At 35.4% G+C, this 15946-nt stretch overlaps 1 protein-coding gene across 1 annotated transcript in view; it reads left to right on the top strand.

Annotated features, from left to right (window-relative positions):
• Positions 1-15946, top strand: part of Adamts6 (ADAM metallopeptidase with thrombospondin type 1 motif 6) — a 214305-nt gene that overhangs the window by 72718 nt on the left and 125641 nt on the right. Inside the window, exons 9-10 of the mRNA XM_059276387.1 lie at positions 5641-5787; positions 14904-15045. Coding sequence (XP_059132370.1) covers positions 5641-5787; positions 14904-15045 — 289 coding nt within the window. The remainder of the gene's footprint in view (positions 1-5640; positions 5788-14903; positions 15046-15946) is intronic.

The raw sequence follows: 15946 nt of genomic DNA, 5'->3' as shown, positions 1-15946 counted from the left end.
CAAAGGCTCAGGGAACATTATTCTTATGTTCTCCTTCTCTTATGACTGACATTTAATCTACAGTTAATCTGGCACTCATACAAAGGCTTTTGACTTGAGATTTACTGAGCATGTGATTCTAGGGATTTATTGAGTTAGAGATGATGTTTTGTGGCTACTGTGATGATAAAGCTCCTACCTCTGAGGAACACATCTTTTTATTAATTTTTCTCTTCCTTCCTTCTGGCTGACTCTTGGTCAGTTATTTCAAGAACATAGTCCTATAACCCACTCTCATTCAGAAGCCAAAATGGAGAACAAAATTGTTTGGCTAGGGGTATGTAGTACTCATGGCATGTGTTTATAAATAAAAATAAGAATTTATAAAATTTGAAAATTTAGACATAAAATAGAATCAGAACCTGCAGAACTTTTTGATAATACTGTTTCCATTTGGGTCTTCTTCAGTAAATTTAAATTCTATTGAAAAATTTAAAATGCATTCCATTTTACTTAATTGCTAGTTCTGAAAATGTTATCATATGTTATTTAGTATTTCAGAGACACTAATTTAGTTTGTGAAATCAACTAAATAGGGTTATGAGGGCCATTCCTGAAAAAAATAACAATTCTTACAATTGCTTATGGGTTCTTTTGTTTCTTATGATGTCATGAGGTGACCCAAGCATTGGCTTCAAATATTGAAACATAAATCAGTTCACAAAGTCAATTTGGCTATCTTATATAATTTATCTGAGAGGAAAAGTCAATTTCTCAGTTGCAGAACAAATTGCTTTCTATATATGTACCTACTAGATGCTTCCTTTTAAAATGTTTTACTCTATGTGTGCAACATGTATATATATATATATATATATATATATATATATATATATATACATATATATATACATACATATATGTGTGTGTGTGTTAGTGTGTTATGTGTAGTGTGCATATTTGTGTGTGTGCATGTATATGCATGTATGTATGTAGGGTGCATGCTAGTGCATGTGTCCACTATTCAGATTCCAAGGTTATAGGTGCATGACCACACCAGACTTTTCACATGAGTTAGTTCCAGGGATTTGAACTCATGCATGTCCAGCAATAACTTTTACTCACTGAACTTTCTCTCCAGATTTGTTTTGGGATTTGTATGGTCATTATTAAAGTTTTAAAGTTTCCCTTTGCCCATATCACATTGCTTTAAATACTATAGTCTTACAATAGATGAATTCAAGTTCTTTACTCCTTAAAAATCTAGATGGTATGCTGGGTGATGGTGGTGCAAGCCTTTAATCCCAGCACTCGGGAGGCAGAGGCAGGTGGATCTCTGTGAGTTTGAGGCCAGCCAGATATATAGTGAGAGTTCTAGGACAGCCAGGGCTACACAGAGAAACCCTGTCTCAAAACAACAACAACAACAACAACAACAACAACAACAACAACAACAAAATCTTGATGGTGTGTATAGTAACGCTGAATTTGCACAACTCCTGAATGACCCCCTATGCACTGAATGAAGACCTCTTCTCATGTAATAAGAAGGAATGACTAGAACCAAGTCATTTTGGGAGAGTTGTGCCACGCAGAAGTGATAAAACCTCCTAACTGGGGAAGGTGATAGAGCAAGGCTGATAATTTCTCTTCCTCATCATCTCTCAAGGGCTAGTTGGAGTTCTTAAAATCTTACCACCTGGGCCGCCAAGGAGATAGTTCAGTGGTTAAGGGCCCTTGCCAAGCCTGATGGGTTTGATCCTGGGGACCCACAGGGTACAAAGAGAGAACCAATTCCCACACATTGTCCTCTGACCTCCATATGTGTCTCCCAATATATAAGTAAATGTGATAAATAGATGTAACTGCACACAATAGTGTTGCTTGTGGGTTGGGGAGGTGGCCAGTGAGCAAAGCTCTTGCTGTGCCAAAGAGGACCTGAGTTTGTATGGTTTTCAATATTTTCTCCCATATCATCAATAGGGCTCTGTTTAAAGCAAACTTTGATAACTAATTAAGCACATTATATTCAGTTCACATTACTAAGACTTTTACTAAGTTTATCATAGTCATTTAGGTAAAGGCTACTGGATGGTTTGGCAGGTAAAGGAACTTGTGCAAGCCTGGAAACCATGTAAACGTTCAAGGAGAAAACCTTCTCCATAAGATTGTCTTCTTACCTTTGTATACACATGTGCTGTGGCTTGTTCATGCACACACATCATGCACACATTCACTAACTAGAAACAAAATTAAAATAGAATTTATATAAAGATTCATTTAAGAAATTGTTCATCTGGGAGTTCTGTGGATAGCTATAAGTTTTTGTCTCAGAATATGGAGCATAATGGTAATAATAGATGTTGAGTTCCTCAGCCATAAAAATAATAGAAATGAGACTAAGTCATATGAACAAGACAGACCAGGTTTCTTGATTAAGACCTCATTTTGAGTCAGCTGACTTAAGCCAACGAGAGCCAGCACTGACCAGATGTAACCAGGCAGCTTTATTAATTTCTTCAGCAAATGAAAAGTTTTGTAATTGTCCTTTAGTCATGCATAGACAGTTTCTAAAGATGCTCTTCTTGTATGCAAACATCATGACCTTGTTCCTGTTGGGCTAAGGGGTCATTAACATGATTCAGAAACTGCTGAGTCACATCTGGCATCATCATCTTACATGGATGTCCTAATCCTATGATAGGATGAGGGACTTTGAGTACTTGAGTGCTTAAGAAAAACAAAAGTGGTATAGAAGATAGACAATCATTCCAGTGAGTGGATAGGCCAAGTAGTTAGTTAGCCTTCTGTTACTGTCTTGAACAAATCTTTTTTTTCTTTGCTTTTTCTTTCTTTTTCTTTGTGTGTGTGTGTGTGTGTGTGTGTGTGTGTGTGTGTGTGTGTAACAAATCTTTTCTTAAATGTTCAACACGTCCACATGAAGAGCTGAATAGTATGAAACAAAGCTAGAGGCAGCAAACTGAATAGGCATGGCGTAACACAGAGGTGACAAGTCTACTAATCCTACTTTAGTCATCTATCAAATAGCTATAGGTTTCAGTTAGTAGACAATGATTTGTGAACAGATGTGAACTTGATGGAGAGTTCTGTGGGGAGAATAGAGAATGGAAGGGGATTATAGGGAGCTTGGAGGAGCAGGCTGTCAGTACGTAGTGTACATATGTGAAATTACAAATGGATACGCTTGTAATCCCCTCTCTTGGTAGATGGAAGTGGGAGGATTTATGTGTGAGGCCATCTAGAGCTATACATAGAGAGAGTCTGTCTCAATAAACAAAACAAAAGGCAACATTTGTCAGCAAATACAGATGCCAAGTTTCTACAAAGTGGCCCAGGAAACTGCTAATAATAATCCATATTCAGAGGTGTTATCAAAACTAGGTGGAAGCTAATAATAGTATATTGCTCTGCTGTGTGACCTCCAAAGTCAGTGATTTTCCAAGTTAATGAAGAGTAAGTAAAACTAAAGGGCTTCCTAAAAGGTTTTCTTTGGTAACATCCCTCCCCGCCCACGTTGTCATTTATGTAGCTGTCTTTTTTAAGACAGGAGCTGTCCTGGAACTCGCTTATAGACCAGGCTAGCCTCAAACTCACAGAAATCCACCTACCTCTGACTCCCAAGTGCTGGGATTAAAGACATATGCCACCACTGCCCGGCTTGTGTAACTATCTTAAACCCAAGTGGTTCTAGCTTTGTTTGATCTGAAGCAGCTCCTAGGATGTAAACATTCTAGTTTGTGCCTAATGCGGTGTTTTGTGGGTAACAAGCCAAGGACCTAGAGTTTATATGTCTCTGGTCTCCTTCTGGTGGTCCCTACTGGTTTTAATGAAGGCTGGATTACCTATACAGACAGTAACACATTTTCAGACAAGTGGAATCCCTACTTCAAAAGAGGTTTTGTAATGGCCAGGGTGTCAAGAGTTACATCAAACAAATTCTCTTCTAATATTGATACCAAATGTTTCCATTTGTCTGTTTTCTTGGCAACCATGCTCATGTACTTCAAGGCAATGTAGTGTTATATTATGACCGTATAAAAGATATGTCTGTCTTTTGTAAGATGAGGGAAATATGACATTAAAAGTAGAAGCTTGCATTTTTATTTATAAGAAAGAGTACATGGCAATTGAGGCTCTCAGTATTAGTTCCCTTACAGTGACCCGTGCCTACACGCATGACTTGGGTAGGTATAAGACTTCAACTAAAAGGAAGTCACTTTTTAACTATCATGTGGAAAAGAAGCGTAGCAGGGTTAATACAGCAGTATCAACTCTACACAGAAGGAATATTACATTGTCTTGAATTTCACATGTAAACTGTAGTTGATTGTGTTGATCCAATTGTGTCTAATTCACCTTGAATCTTTGCCTTCATATCCCTAGAAGATAATTCAAGGAAGTTGTCTCCAGTGTGTTGATGTCATATTAGAATGCCAAATGTTCATGCTTGGAGAATGTTATTTGTTTCACTTTAGGGCTCTGGATACTCTCATATATTTTTCTCTTTGTTTATGTTACTTCCTGCACATGAATTACTGGCTCCTCCCTTCTACTCCCAAATGCATGCATAGAACACACTTTTCTTTAACTCATTCATAATGTACTCATGATGACCATCCCATCTTCTTCCTAAACATATCTTTAACCTAATCTCACCTATCAGGTGACAAGCACATGTTTCCACTGTCAAGAGTGCACGTGTTAATATTTACATTTGTTAATTACCTTGCATTTGCCTGCTCTGACTAGCTGTCCAGACTTCCCTATAGCAACTCTCCTTACCTGTTTTGTCCATAAGGTAATTTTCTACCATGGTACATTTATTAGATGTAATACTGGAAATATAATCATTTTTGAAGTAATATTCAACTTAATCATCTGGCTCCTTGTCTAGAAAGAGTAGGCTGGGATTAAAGGCATGTGCCACCACCACCTGGCTCAAGTTTTTGTTTTTTGTTTTTAATTGAAGTATATTTTGAATTCACTAAGGCTTTAGGACAGGAAAAAAAAATGGCAAAGAAGGGAAAGCTTTGAAAATTGGAGGCCATGCACAGAAAAGCCATAATCCTTAAATATGTCAGGGTTTTCAAAAACACACAGGGTTGTAAGTTATGTATTGCATTCTCCTTTACCAATGCTCATAAGAAAAAGTGCTTGAGAAATTGGCCGTTGCCTACACCTCAATGAATCTTGTCATTTTCTGTCATTACCTTTTGTATGGAGGACAATAGAATGCACATTACTAACACATGTAACTGTGGAGTTCTGTAAAAAAAAAAAATTGACATGATCTATAATTGGTCATTTATCTTGCTAAATTTGTTTTCTCATCTGTGAAGTGTGGATTAACATAACACACCCTTTTCTGATCAAGTAGTGATTGAGTCATGTGATATTGATCACATGTGAAAACATATAAATGCAGAGATTTAGACATATATTTCATCATTGAATTATTCTTTTGTCACTTTAGCATTAATCCTACACTACTTTAGAGGACTGGTCTATCTTGATCAAAGCCTGATGTAACGAATAAATGACCCAATAAGGAAATAGAGAATGTATAGTGGGCTTGCTGTTTTATTTTTCCTTACTTCTTTCTTTTATGTGTCTGTCTTCTGTTTCTTCCTCTTAAAACAGTTTTGGTATGAACCATGATGGAATTGGAAATTCTTGTGGGACGAAAGGTCATGAAGCAGCAAAACTTATGGCAGCTCATATTACTGCAAACACCAACCCCTTTTCCTGGTCTGCCTGCAGCCGAGACTATATCACCAGCTTTCTAGAGTAAGTAATCTCTGGAGAGTAATGATGAATCGCTCTAGAAGAAGCTCATTGCCGAAGCCTCATGCATAGGGCTTCAGATTTGTCTCATTGGACCCACTCAAATTTCAGGTCTCTCCCACATGCTTTCCTAAGTTGGCGTGGCACAAATAGTGAATAAGCTAGAAATGGAAGAGAATGTATGTGTGATTGATATAATGATAGATTAGAATTGTTCAGTAAATGGGAAGCATTTTCAGAAAGAATTTACATTCGTATAATTTAGTAGAGAATAAGCCAAACTTTAATTAAGTTATTCAGTATTTCATGATGTTGGTGAAAAAACTGAATTGTTTAGGCTTGTCAAAGTATCAAATAGCAACAAATAAAAGCACCAACTGAACTAAGCATCCAGGAAGGGAGAGTTTTGAGGAAGGATTTAAGCTCTCCATCTTTTCCACAATTGGAGAAGCTTCTTCATGGTTATTAATGTGAATCCCAAGAATCTGATTCTATACATGTTATAGATATGAGTGAGCACAAGTATACCTGTGTTTAGGAAACGAGATTTTTTTTTCTTATGTTACTCATGTGGGCACTCATATCGGACTTTAGGACCCAGTAGACTTGAGTGTTGCTTTCAGTGTGGCCCAGGCATGTTAGTTTATCTTTTTAATCTTAAAGGGTTATGACTTTTTAAGTGAGTTTAAATCAAAATGCTTATATCATTAGATATTTTGTACATCATAATGTTCAATGCTATATTATATAAATCAATTGATATTCATTAAAATCATAAACATTACTATTTTAAGTAACATCAAGGTTGCAATAGTTTATTGCTGTACTATTACTTTAGCTGTTTGGTGCTAGTTTTTCACTTGAGGAGGTGAGGTTAAATGCAAATTGGACATTATTTTTAGAAAGTAGCTTATATTATACTTCATATTAGCACAATTGTATTATAAAAGTTTTAAATTCAGACAGTTTATGTAGGATAAAATTATGCCTTAAAATTTTCCTTAACTATTAGTAGCCAGGTCATAGAGTCTGAAAACTTATGATTATGTAGAAAAGAAAGTTTAAATTACCTGGCACAGATCTTGATTTAAAAATCAAAAGGTGAATGTTGAAAATAGGCTTTAAAATATTTATTAGTACAATCATTCAGTTGGGAATTCATTTAAAAAAGTTGTCCTGAACTACTGTATTGTGAACTAAAAATTTTTAATCTTAGTAAGAAAACATTCTAATACTTTATTATATTATTATACTTGCCTTGTGTCAGATTGGGTAAAGTGCTTTAAAAAGACAATAAAGAATTTAGTTGACATCTTTGGTCATTTTTAACATAGAGCACTAAAAATATCATTTTTAAGATGGTCTTTGATGAGCTCATTTACATAAATTGTAAACACTATTGAACTTCTCCTCCTTGTGGAAACTTTGCCAGATCTGAAATTTCTCTCTTGTCTTGGCTTGTTTTCATAATAAAAATCTCAGTCTCTATCATCATAAAGACAAACTGTGGAACATGCTCAGTATTTGTGTGTATTTTCAATGGCAGTCCTTCTCTTGAGCTGTAAAAGTGCACTGTCTTGCCCTCTGTATTCTGTTTCCGTCCTCTTGGTGGATCTACAGTTCATTAGTGAGTACCAGCCTTGTACACTAAACACAGGACCACAGCCTACTATTCCTGAGCCTTAGACATGTAGTAAATCGTGTGTGTTCTTTTATGTCCTACAAACATGCAGAAGCATAGATACACGGATTACTTTTGAGCTCCTGCTGGGTCTTGTGTAGTTGGAAATGTATTATGGCTGTAAAGACACTACACAGGACTCTCTGATTACTGCTAAAATATAAGGAACTGACCACTGCCTTGGTGAGGGATGTAGAACTAGTAACCCTTGCATTATAGCAGTCCATTGAATTAATGAAAGTAATTAATCTGAAGACATTATTTAATCTTAATTGTTTTCCTGTATTTTGTATATATAAGCAAAATGAATGTTGACAGGATTCTAGTGGGCTTATTTATCCTGTATTTTATAAAACGTGTTCTTTTGGGTATTCACATGGAAATGCCTGAAGTTAAAACTACTAGGAAATGGATAAATGTTTAAAAAAAAAAAAAAAGGACTTGGGAGAAAACTCAGCTCTTCCTTCTCCTCTAATAATAAACTAACTAAAATCTTATTATAATTTGTCCAAGCAACAAAAGATTTTAAACATAAGCTTTGTTAAAAAGATCAGTTCACTGGATCACAAGGATAAAATAGTAATTTTAAAAGATTTCTTTGTTCCATTTTCTATGCATTGAGCTTAATTGCTTTAACATCTATGAGTGATGTCTTTATCTGTATTCGTATCTATATTTAAATCCAGAGGCATTTTGTAGTTTGATCAAGGATTCAGTTTACATTTATGTTTTGTAGTTGGCTCAAAAAGGGTCAAAGCACTTTACTTTAGCTTTTCTCTTCAAGAAAAAGAAACCTTGAAAGAAGTAATTGCTAAGGAACTGCCACCCAATCAACAAAATGCATACCTTCCTCTCCTTAGAGACTGTATAGAATAAGGATGATCGGGGACTTAACGATGAGCTTTCCATGATTTATAGAGATCCATTATTCACTGTTTAACTGGGAAAACAAAACCCAAGACATGGCCTTAAAATGCCACTAGAATACAGTCTCTCATGTCATTCTGCAACACTAGGTGCTATTGATCAATCAGGAGATGGTGTTTACCAACTCCCAATATTTTTTTTCAGATTTCTTAAACTCGGTGATTCAATAAGTGGTTCATGAATCGCCCAGAAGCCGTCCTGATTAAATAATAAAGAACCCATTACCGTTAAAATGGACGTGTTATGCCAGCTTCTGATGTTTTCCGAAGACGGCTTTGCAGGTAGTGTCCTTCCTATCTGCCTGCGGGACTCACTTATTTACTTATTTAGAAAATAGAAAAAGATAAACCTGGTATGAAGGCTTAACTCATTGACTATGGGCTAGTTTACCAGGCAGTGAAAAGCAGATAGCTGTAGCTTAGGACAGCTTTTCAGCCATTCCCGACCACTTAGAAGTAGTTCAGAGCAATTTCATATTATTTCTAAAAGATATGGGGGCTTTGTGAGTCATCTTTTACCCTATTTAAAGTCTGTCAAATTGCTTGAACTCTCAAGGAGCTGTAGCACAATTGCTTGTCATTTCAAGTTATATACAGACTCCGTTTCATACAAGGGTGGAAGCTGATTAAATACACTGAGTGGCATTGTTATGACTGAAGGGGAACTAAGAATAAGGTTGAGAGAAGTGATGTACGATGGACAAGATGGCCAACACATTCATATTTGCTATCTAGAAATTGCTCTTGAAGCTTAACTTCACCCTGTTAAATGGAAAACATTTTCTTAGATGGAGCCTCCCCTCACCCTTCCAAACATTGTAGTATCCAAGAAATAACCTGCCAGAACAAGTTTCTCCTTCAGTCTGTCTGACACACCTTGAGACTCTTGCTCTAAACATGAGTGTCTTTGACAAGTTGTCATTTTGTGTGGAGTGGGTATTGACCATTCACAGCACGAGACTTGTGTCTTTGAAGCCTCAAGTTAGTTGTATTCCAACATTCATGTTGTACAGTGAGTGACAGGACAAAGAGGTTTGATTTTAGATCCCTTTGCACTCACCTGATTGTGTTATTACATTGCTATGTTTGGTTCAAACATTGTTAGTTTGAGAAAAAAATGATAAAGCTACTCATGAGAAGATAGTAGATATGAATTTAACTTAATGTAAATGATATCAACCTAGTTCATGCTTAATTCATATGTATCAGCATACCTTTGTGAAAACACAGGCGACATTAAATTATACTTCTGTGTTGTTAAGGTACTGTAGGTGTGTACAACTTAGGTAGATGGACTTTCAGATTGGCCCACTGTAGAGACTAAAGCTCCATTCTTTATAATCTGTTTTAGGAAGAATACACTTTAAATCTCAATTAGTAATACATTCTCATATGTTCTGGAAACAAAGCCAGGAGGACATATTTTATAAAGATCTATAAATTTTAGTAGGAGACTGAAATTTGTCTCATCTTGTTTTCAAGGTTGACTTTGGGACTCTGTGAATAAGTACTCACTAAATTAGAAGTGAGGTACATAAAATGACTTTCCCATCACAATGCAAAGAGTTTTAGAAATATAAATATATTTTGATTTACTATGAATTTTTCATAATCAATGAAGATGTATATTTTTAGACTGATATATATATATATACTTTACCTTGTCTTGGAAGATTAAAGAAAAACACAGATTGTGAATTTAATGATTATTTATATTTATAATACATTAACTAGGATTTGGATTTTTGTTGGGAAATATAAACTGCTGGAAAACTAATTATAGATTTAATTTTATGCATCTAGTTTTATGTTGAACAAATATATTAAAAGTTATAGCCTCTTATAGATGAAGACTAATAGTTCTGTATGTTTAGTTTATTAATGAGTAAAGTTTAAGTTTTCTGAATGAAAAAAAATTATGTGACCCTTAAGACACAAACCATTTATCTTAATAATTGTTGTTAATGAGAAAATTCCAGAAATGTCTATAGATTTATCACTGCTTTTGTTATTTGATACTAGCATGGATTACATTAGGCTTGGCATAGTAAGACTTACTGCTTCTCAGTTCACTAAATTCTAGATTAAACTAGAACTTTCCTTAGCTTCTGTTTTGTAACAAGAACATTATAAAGTGTAAGACTATGTAACAGTTTCATAAAAAGGAATTAGAAATACCAGATATAATGGTATATGAATATGTAAGTTATGTGACCCAATCTTAAATGGAGTACTTCAGCTCCTTTTAAACAGGCGTTCTAGAATAAGCACATGGGTAGTGAAGAAGAGCTGTTATTGAGAAGAGTACAGAGAGCTGGGCATGTAGCACACTCCTGTAAGTCCAACACTCAGAAAGCTAAGAAAGGACAATGTAGGCCACCTTGGTCTACATAAAGAGACTGTCGCAAAAAAACAAACAGAATAAAAATAAATAAATTATTGTCAATTCATCTGGAGGATATGGGAGATGAGTAGGAGAGGAAGGACTGTCGTAGACTAAAGTGAATAAAAGCAACATATGGTGATGTATGAAGAAACTACAATGAAACCCATTAATTTGTATGATAACTTAAAAACAATATTAAAAATTATTCATGTAGAGTTTGGGAGATGGCTTAATACAGTGTTTCTCAACCTAGGGGTGGCAACCCCTGTGGGGTCGAGAGACCCTTACATAGGGGTCAATATCAGATATTCTACATATCCAATATTTTCATTATAATTAATAACAGTAGCAAGATTACAGTTATGAAGTAGGAATGAAAATAATTTTATGGCTGGGAGTCACCACAACACGAGGAACTATATTAAAGGGTTGTAGCATTAGGATGGTTGAAAACCACTGGCTTAGTGGATAAAGTGGTATGCAAGCGTGAGTACCTAAGTCTGGATCCCAGAACCCATGCCAAAGGCCAGGTACAGTGGAATAGACCTATAGGCCCAAAGTGCGTATATGGCGAGGTGGGCTAGCTGATCCTGAGGTTTGCTGGGCATCCAGTCTAACTAAAACCGCTGGTCTAGATTCAGTGATAGACTGTCTCAAAAATCAGATGGAGATAATTGAGGAAGACATCCTGAACCTCTGGCTTCCACACAACTGCAGGGGTGAGTGCACCCTTACACACATTTTCACACAGGCATATACCATGAGGGGTAGTTAGAGAGAGAAGTTACTAGTGTAAAATCAGAAATCAGACATTACCTCATGAACATTTAAAAAATCAGAAGAGCAGTTACTCATAGGAAAAAATTTATTAGAATTGAGTGCTCAGAAATTCTTTGGTTAAACACACATATGAGGGACAGAGAGGGGAAGAGGGAGGAGGAAGTGAGAGAGAGAGACAGAGAGCGAGGGAGAGAAACTCTTCTGATAGAATCAAATGTGTATCCCACAGATCTGTGTTCTTTGCCTTCTGTGTCTATATCTGTACTATTTCAGAATGGTAGTTGATAGCTTAGGAGCATGAAAATACCTTGAAGTACTTTTCTCCTTAAGAGTCAGTTAATAATAATTATACTCAACTGGGTAGTCGTGGTGCATCCTTGAATCCCAGCACTCGAGATTAAAGCAGAGGCAGGCAGATCTTTGTAAGTTCGAGGTCAGCCTGGTCTATAGAGAAAGTTCCAGGACAGTCAGGGTGGTTACACAGAGAAACCTTATCTCAAAAATCCAAATAATAATAATAATAATAATAATGATAATGATAATAATAATAATAATGCTCTATAGACTTTACTTAATTGAAAGTAACAGAAAAGACATCAGGAAAACAATAGATAAATTTTACTAATATACACAACTAAACATTTGCAATGCTTAACCCTAGTTAAGAATTAAAAGATGAAAATGGTCCCATTCCTCAAATACATTCATCTCTGCTCTGCCATGTTACGAGGTATGATCGTTAGGAGGACAGTGCTGTATGTACACATAGTGAGAACATGTGGAATGGAGAAGCTTTTTAATCAGCTACACAGATAAATCCTTGCTGTACCTGAGGTCATTTGACTGATAAGCCTTGCTGATATTTACATATATAGCAACCACATTTCTAAAGACCTTTATTGATATGGTGTTCCTAAACACAGGCTCATTTTTAAAATATACATATGGTTTTCTTTTTTATTTTATTTAATGGGGAGTTTTAATCTTCTGTAAAGTACACTGGACAAGGAGAACTGGTCTAGTGTAGCTATTTAATAATAAAAAAGGAAATAGGTGCTTCCAGGGACCTAAAATAAGAATACACTTTGGAGACCAACTCTTTGAAGAGTTTTGGCCTTAGGTCCTAACCATGCTTGGCACTGTTGGCTCTGAAGGTCTTTTCAGTGCTTGTCTGATCTAATTTTTTTAAAGAAAAGAATATGGTTAGAAGATCATTATATCTCAAAACAAGAACATTAAATGAAATAATTAGTTTTGCTTCTTCCTAAATTAAGCCAATTCTACCATCAGGAAAAAGTTACTTCCTCTGTGTATCTATCTTTAAATTCCCTTCTGAGGGTCACATAGTTCTACCTCTGAATTTTTTAGTTTACTTTTCTGTATTTCTGAAAGTCACTATGTGTAATATTTGTAATAAGTTCTGTACTGGTACCAGTTAGGTAATTATGTCCTACACTTTTTTGTTATGCTGCTGATAAATATTTATTACCGAAAAGGTCTTGTATGTGAGTTCTTCAGTATATAATTTTACTTTTCTTTTGATTTGTAGTAGTATTTACTAATTTTTATTATATGCTCAATTCCTTTTATAAATATATGTATAGTTTTATTGTAAATGATGGAACTTGTACTTTGGAAAGAAAATTTAGAAGTTAATCCTCTAATTCAGTTATCCCAATAATATTCTATATTATCAAAATAGTCATTTTTTTACTATTGTACTTACTTTAAAATATTACCCCTCTGTCATTAACTTTAATATATTTTTGATATTACTAGTAGGATTTTACTTGACTAAAGTTTTACACATCATAATATCAAAAGTGCTATTTTTAAAATTCACCTAACAATAAATGTGCTTGCTGAGGTCCATGACAGTATCTCAGCTTGAAAGACGAAGGAAGCAGGTATTGGGGAGAGCAAGCCTTGAGCGGTGCTGATGGACATGTCAAAGCCCGTCTGTGTCAGTACAGTAGTACCACAGCATTTTCTTTAAAGATTAACAAAGAGGAGTGTAAGGCCGAGAAGGCCATCTTGTATCCCTTTTGTCTGGGCCACCTTAAGAATTGCCCTGGAGGAGATTGGAATGGGGGGCGGACTGGGGGGAAGGTGAGGGGGAGGAGGGGGGAGAACAAGGGAATCTGTGGCTGATATGTAGAACTGAATTGTATTGCAAAATAAAAATTTAAAAAAAAAAAAGAAAAAAAAGAATAGCACAATTCAGGTTTTAAAGATGCTAATTGCTGCTGTGTAGATAATACATTTTATGTAACAAGATGCCTTTTACATTTCAACAAATAAGAAACTTGTCGGTGAATTGAAACTCATTGTTTTGTAGGAGTCTTTCTTCCCTGTTTGTAAATGAAAATTTGTGCTGTCCTAAATAACAGTTGAAGAACTTCAACTTGTCAAGTTATTTTCCTTTGGCAAAGTGGATGGAAAAGATTTGGGGAAAAAGCAGAGGTCCTGGCACAATGGACAGGAATGCTGGAAAGAATTTTTAAGTGTTGGCATAGGAATTCTTTAAAAATTCGAACTCACATGTGAAGTGAAAGTAAAAAAGCATCTGTCCTATTTTATGCACACTGGATAAATAAAAATGAACAGTTATATTCAGCAAAGTCTAGAGCTCTTTAAAGTAAGGTATTCTGTCTAGCTTTTGGCAACCTTTATGTTATTTGTTCCACTGAATTAAAATATTATGTTTTAGTGAAGGCATACTTTGTAAAGCAGAAATTATGTAGAAAGGAGAACATTCCCTTTTCCTAGCTCTGATGACCTCAGATGAAATATGAAATCTTTGAGAGACTAAACATTTCTAGTGTATGTGAGAGAGACCTTTGGACCTTAGCCCCAGCTGCCATTCAGCCCACTAACTAGTGCCATGCCTTACTGTACCATCTTTTGTTCTGTCTAAGGGTATAAATTAAGTCTTTAAGATTGCAGCTATAATTATTTTTGTTTAATTTTCCACAATTCATGCTTTTAATTCTACTACCAGATGTGGTTATATTTTCAATGAAAACAAACAAGAAACTTAGAGTATTATGAAATTCTGTTTTGATTCCTTCAGAACTAGTTTAAACCAGTATTTTAAAGGCCAGCAGGACATTTTCAGATTGTTGTCTGAGATGCTTCCATTGTGCTTTGGTGCTGGAGAAAAAGAATTTAGAGCTCTCATTCAGGTGTCTGTAAAACTATTCTATTTTGCTATATGATTATTAGTACAATGTGTTGTTTTCATGCATCAAATTATTAAGACAAAGATCTCAACACATGGTTTCATAATTGTGACTGAAATAGTCTACAGAGTACCTAATTTCCTCTGATCCTTTATGTTGAACAGTTCAGGCCGTGGTACTTGCCTTGATAATGAGCCTCCCAAGCGTGACTTTCTTTATCCAGCTGTGGCCCCAGGTCAGGTGTATGATGCTGATGAGCAATGTCGTTTCCAGTATGGAGCAACATCCCGCCAATGCAAATACGGGGTAAGAGGTCTTAATTCTTATGTTCAGTCATTTATATATGTTCTCTTATGACACATGTTCAAGTGGAATCATGATGAACTTAGTTTGTCTTTTGAGCATTATTAATTTACATAATGCCTTTACACTGATTTTTCTGAGATTATTTATATAATATCTATTTCTAAATATTTGAATAATAACTAAATTAACATATTTCACAATTTTTTTGTTAATGAAGCAAACAGAATTTTAGTAATTTCATGTGCTTTATTTTTTAAATCTTCAGCTCACGATGCCAATTTTACTTTGTCTTTTAAAATATTTTAGTTTTAAGAGACTCCTCTACTGCCTTTTCCTGGCACTCTTATAACTGTGCTAAAGGGCATTTTCACTGGCTTCTTGCCTTTACCTTAATTCAGTCTAGCTAGAACTGAGTCACCTCTATGGCTTCACCCACTGCCCACTTTCCAACACAACAACCGAGGAGGAACAAGGTGACACCAGCCCACGGAATGAGAAAAAGGGAAATAGCTGTGGAAAAAACTGTGAACATCATGACTTTCTCTTCATGTGTGCCTAAGACAAGTCACAGGGCCATATTAGAAACAATTAAAACGCTTTTAATTTCACAGATAATTTGGTCTCTAATATAGGAATGTGTTGAATGAAAAAAAATGGATTCTAAAATATCAATCTGTGTGCCAAAAAGTACTTGGGCTTAAAAACCAAATCTAAAGGCTTGGTTCTTATTGTGGTACAGATAGTCTATATTCTTCGAAAATGATAACAATACAAAGAATTAAGTTTTAAAATAGTATTGTTAGACTACATACTCACTGTCCTTTACCACTTACTCCTCTTGGACATGGAGCGATGGGAGGCATTAAAACACATCTCTTGGGTGACAAATATATTCTTATTC

Source organism: Peromyscus eremicus, chromosome 11 (genome assembly GCF_949786415.1).
Source record: "Peromyscus eremicus chromosome 11, PerEre_H2_v1, whole genome shotgun sequence".
Taxonomy (NCBI): Eukaryota; Metazoa; Chordata; class Mammalia; order Rodentia; family Cricetidae; genus Peromyscus; species Peromyscus eremicus.
The sequence above is the reverse complement of the archived record's forward strand: the minus strand, read 5'-3'. Positions and strand labels throughout refer to the sequence as shown.